An 8,960-nucleotide genomic window follows, 5' to 3' on the forward strand; every position below is an offset into this window, starting at 1 on the left:
CACTAATACAGACAGGCAGATGCCGCACACAGCTTCATTACTGTGTGTGTGTGTGTGTGTGTGTGTGTGTAATGCATGTACTGTATGTGCATTGAAAGCTTGACGGGCAGATTGACAGCCAGTGCAGACAAATTCTCACTGTGTGTGTGCATGTGTACGATGCACACCTGACAGGCCGATCTACAGACAGTTTGGAACCAATCACAGGTATCCACTCTTGGGGGATTCAGGCCGACCAGAACGGAGCTGGTGTCGGTGCCCGCACCAGTTACGTTCGGCACTAAAGTACTTACCTGCGAACCGTGTTCATACGAGGCTCCGAACTTTTCCCGCACGTGACTGTGTTACCCGGATGAACCTGCTGACGGCCATGTTGTCATCACGGTTCACAGAGAAAAAACAAGTATTTTGCGGTTCGCATTACGAACCAACTTTCCGATTTGCGAACGTTAATGCCTGTGGCGTGAACACGACGGCAAGTTCGAGATTAGGTGCGGGAACGGGCTCCAGCACGGTTCTCAGTCGGCCTGAACGCGCTATCTGATCCCAACATCACAGACACAGGGCAACAAAGACAGGGAGAGGTGCATAAAGGCACCCAGCTTGGGGCATGAGGTGCACAAGTGCTAGCAGTGCTCCCAGGCGTGGTGGAGTGCTGGCCAGCCAGAAAGGGGCATTAGGCCATCATCTCTGGATTAAAGCCTAAATATAGACCCCGGCCGGACACAGCCCCTCCACTCAGGGTTTCTCTTTCTCTGTTAGGCGGTGGTCTGTGGTGGCTTTTCTCAATCACACATTTTTTAGCACATGTCAGGTGATTCAACCACAGCTGACGCCAATATTGTGAAAATTCAATTAATGAATGATTTAATAATTGGTAAGCGTAATTAATTTACAATCAGTGAATATACTTTTTAAGATCCAAAAATTCAGGCAATGACTGCAGTAGCCGTAGTTGCACCACCTTGATGTCTGCTCCTTAATTTCTTTTTTTTTTTTTTTTAAAGTATATATATATTATTTATATAACTGTAATTGACATCAATGATGATGCCATGAATAATACAATACATTATTCATTGGCTTACTAAAACATCCATGAAGTTAAATTTAAAAAAGCCATGAACTAGCACTAAGGAATTAAACCAAGAGGCAACCAAGGCGCAGGTAGTTCTCATAGCAGGTGAGCAGTAGGAGTGGACGGCCAGCATTCTCCTCTGTGAGCACGGCACCATTCCCAACAACTGTTCCCCAGGCAACAGTGCCATTGGCACAACAGCCTGATGACTGAAAGCTGTTGTCTGCTACCTCATTTTGTCTGCTAAATTCAGCTGAAGCTGGATATTTGTGGTTGCAAAATGCCATTTTCCGTTTAGGTTAGGTTTAATGTGCTAAAACATTTAAATGCTAATATTTTAAATAAAATTATATAGGAGGTGCATAATTAAATTTGTCCATTTGCTCAACACCTAGTAGTAGTTCAGATTTTCTGACTAATCATATTGAAATAGAAACAACACTAATATTAAACGTCATTTTAAAAAAATAACCAGATCTGTGAGCGAGCTGCTGTTTTTGTGATGCTTTCCCATTCCTCCTAGCCAGGCTGCTGCCACCGAACAGCCTCCACTCAATTACATTTCACTATGACAACCAAGAGAAACAAACTAGCTGATGCATCAGGCAACATTCCTCCATCATGGCATTTAACTTACTTGACTTGGTTTTTTTTGTAGTACTGTCCCTTGAAAGGACACATCATGTCCATCCAATTCAATTTAATGTCAAGCATCCAATTCATCATTACTAACCAGGTGTTTGTGTTCAAGCACAAAAATCCAACAACCCAACATGGCTGAAACTGCTTCATTCCACAATCCACATCAATATGGAAACACAGTCACACACAGATGCATCAATTCACACGTAGTGTGAAGTACACACCTGCCGTCACCAGGCCTTACTGTGCTCGGCAGAGAAAAACACACCTTGCGCTCATGTGCGCGCATATTCACACGCACCATTAGCCCATTGAGTTCCACAGGGTGCTATAAACTGCTCATGCTGGGGCTTGGAAAGGGTCTAGGGACAAAAGTGTTTTGCATGCACGTACATGCTTGTGGGTCAAAGACGTGCAAAATGGCATTGTCATTAGGGGTGGGCGATATGACGATATTAAATCGTGAATCGTGATATTGAGTAAAAGATCGTCTCGAATCTGCCAAAGTGGAGAAATCGTATAGATCGTCTTGCAGTGAGGATGTTTATTATCAGCATCAGAGTGACGTTTTCTCACTTGTGTTGTTGTCTTCACTTTATTCTTTACATTATTGTATTCCAATTGTACACTTTATGAGAGTATCATCAGTGTGTTAACATTTTATTGACTGCAAATTACAAATTGCAAGTATATGAAAGTTTTTTTGTTGTTTTTATTTTTTGGATGGAAGATCGTGATAAAAAAATCGAAATCGGGATTTCATGTTAAAAAAATCGTGATACAACATTTTTGCCATATCGCCCACCCCCAATTGTCATTCAGTGTAACGGATGCCTTCTGCTGACTGTAACTGTAAAAAACATGACTTTTTATTTATTTATTGTTACAGGGAATTCATGAAAACCTCGGCTGTCATCCATTCACTTGAAACAATTTAAAAATCATGTTTTTTTGCAGTTACAGTCAGCGGAAGGTGTCCGTAACACTGAATGACAAAGACGTCTTTGACCCTTGTGCATGTGTGTGTGCGCATCTGTGTGTGTGTGTGTGTGTGTGTGTGTGTGTGTGTGTGTGTGTGTGTGTGTGTGTGTGTGTGTGTGTGTGTGTGTGTGTGTGTGTGTGTGTGTGTGTGTGTGTGTGACAAATGTTTTTTGTGTGTGAGCAAGAGAGAGTACGTGTGGGTAGCCAGATCAAGTCTTATGCCATGTGAGATGAGGCCATAAAAAGAAAGAGCGCTCCCAAATAACCAGCGGTGATAAACATAGCAGAGAACAGATTAGGTCTACAAGGTACAGACCTGCAGACTCGCTGACTGAACCAGCCCGGGTCTCAAGCCCCTTAACGCACAGAGACACACAGCACTACAATACCAGCTTCAGGTTGGAGGTCACTGACACTACTCCTGGGTGTAAGGAGAAAATTCCAAAGGACCAACTTGCTGGCATTTGATAACAGGGTTTCTGCACATTTTTGATCACCAAATATAAGACTTTTTAAGACAAATATAAGACCTCTGATGATAAAAAATAAGACCACCGCTTGGGGTGAGGCGTTATAATATTGCTAATGTTATTACATTGCTATAATGAAATATAGGCCTAATAGCCTACATGATATAATAAACAATGTTATATGACTACTGTACTTGTATAGTGTAGCCTAGGGTAAACACATAGTGTAAGCAGTAGCAAGGAAGAACTGATCTGTAGGCCTACAGAAACCATGCATCCATAAGGTCAGTTTTGACAACTGACATTTAACTGAGGGTCCCATGCATTTTTTATGGCCTATGAAAAAAATCTGATGAATGTTCATCAAATGCCTTTAAATGTAGGCTACACATTTAAAATGATTCAACAATTCACCATTTCTGATGGATAAACAGTTGCACTTTACTATAGAACACCTGGTGTCAAAAGGGTGAAATGTAGTAGCTCTGAGTGACGTTTCTCCTCCAGCTCGCCTTTATCAGAGACGGGTAGAAGCGTTCTACTTCGAGCCTGTCTGTAGTTTGTTGTTCTAGGTGAGATGCAAAACACAGCGCACAACTTGGAAGCGATTTCCTGTCCACTAGCAACCATTTAGCGATTTTTACCGTTGCCCATGTGGTTACCGATTTGGGCATTATCGCACCTCGGCAAATAATTTCGCTTCGTACATATTCTATTACTCATCCGATTTCGTATTGCAACATTACCCTCGCGCTCACTTCCTCATGCGGTGACGGTCATGTTAACAAAATCATTTGCATTTGACAGAGGCATAACCTGTCACGTATCTCGAGGCGATTTTGAAAGAGTAGGCCTATGGGAACAATTATTTTCAAATATAGCCTACGGTCATAATGGACTTTATTAAATGAACCCTTTACATTTAGCAAACGCTTTTACCCAAACGTGAGGGCATGGCTAATATTAGAGGAAGGAGCAGGCTTAAGATAGACAACATTTAAAACTTACCCTCAACGACTAAATGATTATGCGTCCTCCCGACAGTTTACATCGAGCTTCATATTTCGACACTGATTTGGACACCCAACGGTTGCATTTCTCGTCCTCAAGCCATAATACACTGAACTTGAATCTACCCATCTCGATTCAAGTTCATATTGTGTCTGTTCTAAATCACTTTTTACTACTAGAACATGGTTAAAGTAGGCTAAACGCTGCGCCCACAAGTATGTGGCTTCCCACCGCTGTTTGATGCCAGCAGCGGGCTGCTCTGCGCCACAGACACCTGGCTACAGCGCGCAGCCGACAGCTAGGCCTACTTTAGGCTACGTTTCAGCATCTTGGGACGTGAACCGGTTAAATGTTTATAGCACTAGACTTTTTTTTCTTACACTCAAGCTACCCAGATGAAAAATAATACCTTCCATGTAAATATAATACCACACTTCCACAAATGGCTAAATATAAGGCTTTATAAGACCTTAAAAAACAAATATTAAAAGTAAGACTTTTTAAGACTTTTTAAGGATCCGCGGAGACCCTGGATAAGTTGGGAGACAGAATAGCCATGAGTTCTTTTGCCGAAATACAGAACCTTTGTAGTACTCCTGCTGACCACCAATGAAACAGTAGTTCTATGATAAAAGGTTTACGGGTTAAGCTTAATTTTGACCTTGTCTCCGTCAGCCCATACAACAAAGAGGGGTTGCAAAAGTGCTGGACGCAGTTATATTGCGGTTTGGAAATGTATTGTAGATAAATCCAAAAGCCAGTCATCAGGTTATCAGAAAGTAAGAATTATAGAGAGTGGATATAACTATGGACTTAAAGCAGATGAAAATAAATCTGTTTTTAATTTCTTCTTATACTGTTTGGACATTAAGCTGGTTCCAGCATTTGGCAGCATAATGACTAAATGCCATTTCACTCCATCTGGATTTTACTCTAGGCACAACCAGTAAGATAGATGTTAGGTTGGTGGCCTCAAGTACTGTGAAGTGCGAGCACAGGCATGAGGGGTATTCCAAGAAGGCGTTTCGGGTGCACACCAGGTTAAGTTGACCCAGAGGTAGTCGTAAATCATTCAATAAATCAATCAATCAATCGTTATCTATATGACAGCTGCAGGCCTTCCATTACCAGGTTTTCCCCTTTATGTGGGTCAACAGCTACCGGTAAGTTTGAGTTTCCCAATGGGCTTTCACTTCACTTAAGAAAGTCTTTAATGTAAACAAAGTCTGCCCCCATTAGACTATCCCAGATCTCGGAAAGGGCCCAGATCTCGGAAAGGGCTCAGTCGAAAAATGCAGCATCAATAGCATGCATCAATAGCATATTGAAATTGGCAGAAGTTATCCTTTAAACTCTTTGTAGCTTTTGCCTCTTCTGATGTGTTTGTGCTGTAAAGGTTTGAGCCACTGAACCTTTAAAGGCTGCCAGCTTCCTTCTTTACCCCGTGTCTGTCTGTTCATACAATAGCACAATCACACCAGTGCTCAACATATGATGTGGCCTTGGTGTTAGTATGTGGAGGGATTTGAGCCAGTGTACCTTTGAAGGCGGGCAGCTTCTGCAGCTCGCGGTTGTTGCTGAGGCTGAAGCGGGAGGAGCTGGGGCGCTTGTCCTTCTTGACTGGCGTCTGAGAGCCGCTCTGCTTGCCCTTCAGCAGCTGCGTGGGCGGCGGCACACTGTTGCTGCCTTTCCTGTTCGAACCCTGGCCGAGCGGGACAGGAGAGGAGGACACACACACACACACACACACACACACACACACACACATGAGAATGCTGCTGAGGAACATTGTCGGGTGAGTGCACACACATCCAAATTAATGTTGCAGGTGCAAAAGGTAGCAGACGGCAGGAAACGGTGTCATGATGCAATTAAATACAGTTGATATTTTTTTAGCACAAACGCAGTGTGCAGACAAACCGTTTCCCAATGCTGCTGAGGAACACAGCATACAACATTGGGTGGACGGATGGATGTTTACTTCACTTTCACAGCTTGGCAGCAGTGACTTAAAATACATAATAGGCCTTAATGCGCATCATACAGAGTGCAAAACATTTGACGTTTTGGAAGCTGTTTGGCTGGCAAGTGTCTGGATTAAAGCAAACCACTCTGGCATGAATTCTTTTGGGCCATCTCATCTGCATGTGTGAACATAATGCCAGGGTCACTCATTCTAATTAATGTTGCCGTTTCAAGTTCAGAACACACTGCGTTTGGACAGACACTATCCTCAGTGTTTTTCAAGCAAGACAAATGTCTATACTGAGATAACAGAGTGGTTCTTCAGTTCTGTTATTGCGTGCGTGTGTGTGTGTGTGTGTGTGTGTGTGTGTGTGTGTGTGTGTGTGTGTGTGTGTGTGTTTAATACATTTCACCAGAAATACACATTACAGACAGCACATGGACAACCTCAGCACTGCATTTATTCACCATTAGTCAAATAGATTTGTGGAATCAGCTGTAAGTAAGTGGCTCGGTTTTGTCATGCAATGCCCATGCAGGAACAGCAGAGAGGGTGCACAGGAGTGCAGATGAAACATTATTGACAGGGACATTAGACACAATTTCCTTGCATTGCAGTTTGTGAATCATGGTCTACTACTGTCATATTACTGTCTAAGCCAGATGTTTCCACGTTCAATATCTACAACACATCCTCAAACAACACCTACACAACACATTTTGAATATTATAATAGGATAATGGCAGCAAGGGCAGGGATTTCTCACCAGTGGGTCAAATCGCATACAATTCAACAGTTCCTAAAATACAGGCCTTTCACAGGTGGACAATTGTTAATTTTAGTCAACAACATGGGCTACAAATAGCACATTAAAGCCCTGGCCTGACGTTCCAAGATTTTTGACCATTCAGTCTAGCAGGCAAGCACAGGACCACATGACACTATATGTCGAATTCGTAGAAATGTTAACTGCTTCTAGCGACATCTCACAACGAGAGTATTGTGAAAAGGTTTGCTATTTTCGGGCGATGTGATCTTGCACATAACAACGGCAAGTCTCTGACACACACTACTGTCAATGCACACACATCATCACTGGGACGGGAGACGTCATGCGGTGACAGAAGGCTTCCCCCCCGAGATCCAGTAGCTGTGCAAATCACAGTCACCATCACCATCAAATTGTGATAATTTAATAAAAATGTACTCGGAGCACTATATGACTGTCCATTTAGAAAAGCCCAGCATTGCCAAGGCAGTAACATTATGCAAGAATTACCATCGTAATTAGCCCCCCTTCTCACCAAGCTAAATTACCGGGGAAACACTGTTAAGCCGACACATTAATAGAGCGGGTATTCTTTGAGCAAAGCTTGCTTTCACAATGCACCAAGTATTACCTCGTGTTCTGCATTGTCTTGACCGCCAGTTTTGGCTACTTTTCCAGACTTCGGTGATTCCTGTAAAGAAAAGTGACAGAGAGCCGGGTAGTATTGAAGATATGATGTTAGCATTGACGTTAAAAAGCTAGCCAGCGGTCGATTCCAACAACGCCCAGATACATCACCGTTTACCTGTGATTAGTAAAGATATTTTGGTCAGGTAACAGACCACCATGACAGGTGATGAATTAGTATAAATGACATTGCAATTCCTCTACTTACACCACCTTCTTGGGTAGCTGCACCGCCTAGTAATTGTTAGTTACCATAGTTAAAGACGCTAGCTCTGCACCAAGGTAACGCAGCTACTACATAGCAAGTGACCACTCCTCAAGTTAGCCAGATAATTAGCGGACAGCAAAAACGGATTTCTGAAACACAAATGTACCGGCTAGTTTTTTTGCTTATATTTCTGCTTCCAACACAGAGCATTCACGACTTAACCCAACTGTTAATTTAATGTTGGTAGAAAGTGCGTCCTGCATATCTCTGTTTTTGACAGACTTGCAGACTGACTTAGCTTGATAGCTAAGCTAGCTGAGATAACCACAGATGCTTTGGTTGGCTGACATCCTAGAAACGACATGAGATGCAGCCAAGGCCTTCGTATTTTACCTCATATATGGAACAGTAGCTATGTATCTGAACAAGGTACTGTTAGAATCATGACAGCTTTGAGTGACCTACCTTATCTTTTTTTGTTTTATTCGGCATTGCAATTGTGTGTTATTTAGGTCCCCTCTTGAACTCTCACAAGAGCCTTCTCCTGACAACTCTTGCCCGTCTAGCAGTTGCCTCTCCCCTACCATACGATAGGCTGCTTCACTTGTGTCAGGTGACCCAACATTCTCGCCGAAAGTCCAACACTGGTTTAGAGCTATCCAGAGCTTTGACTATTATTTACGATCTATTTTACCGACCGGGGCTCTAGCTGGTATGAAACAAATAACCAGGTTCAAAAGTTATTTGCAATGTTGAAGTCAATGCATAGTATTGTTTTTAATGACTTAAATATATTTTTTTATAATAAAGCGCTTTAGGCCTACTGTCTTTACCTATCCTGTCTTTACTTTATATTTTATAAAGCACTTTACTGTCTTTGCCTACTATGTCGACTCTTACCAAAGCACTTAATGTCCATGTCAATTGACCTTGGAGCACGTCAGAACTATGGCTTTACATGAAATATTATCCTGAATGTTCTACCAAGCAGTGTTAATTTTGTCGACTAGACTAAGACTAAATATATTAGTCGACTAACCTTTTGAGAGTTTAATCGACTAAATTCTGACTAACAAAAATGATCTGTGAAAGACTTAAACGAGACTAAAATGTTGAGGACTTTAAGTCGACTAAATAATGACTAAACA

General features: G+C 42.3%; 1 protein-coding gene across 2 annotated transcripts in view; it reads right to left on the bottom strand.

The window, feature by feature from the left end:
- ppp2r5cb (protein phosphatase 2, regulatory subunit B', gamma b) overlaps window positions 1-8,415 on the bottom strand; it is a 44,901-nt gene extending 36,486 nt beyond the window's left edge. Inside the window, exons 1-3 of one of the 2 annotated variants that reach the window (XM_063223350.1) lie at window positions 8,278-8,415; window positions 7,549-7,608; window positions 5,722-5,884 (exon numbers count right to left, since the gene is read on the bottom strand). In XM_063223350.1, the coding sequence (XP_063079420.1) occupies window positions 5,722-5,884; window positions 7,549-7,608; window positions 8,278-8,304 (250 nt within the window). In that variant the 5' untranslated portion in view covers window positions 8,305-8,415. The remainder of the gene's footprint in view (window positions 1-5,721; window positions 5,885-7,548; window positions 7,609-8,277) is intronic. The other variant, XM_063223349.1, reaches the window with a different exon arrangement.
- Between the last annotated feature and the right edge of the window lie 545 nt (window positions 8,416-8,960).

This window comes from Engraulis encrasicolus, chromosome 18, assembly GCF_034702125.1.
Source record: "Engraulis encrasicolus isolate BLACKSEA-1 chromosome 18, IST_EnEncr_1.0, whole genome shotgun sequence".
Taxonomy (NCBI): domain Eukaryota; kingdom Metazoa; phylum Chordata; class Actinopteri; order Clupeiformes; family Engraulidae; genus Engraulis; species Engraulis encrasicolus.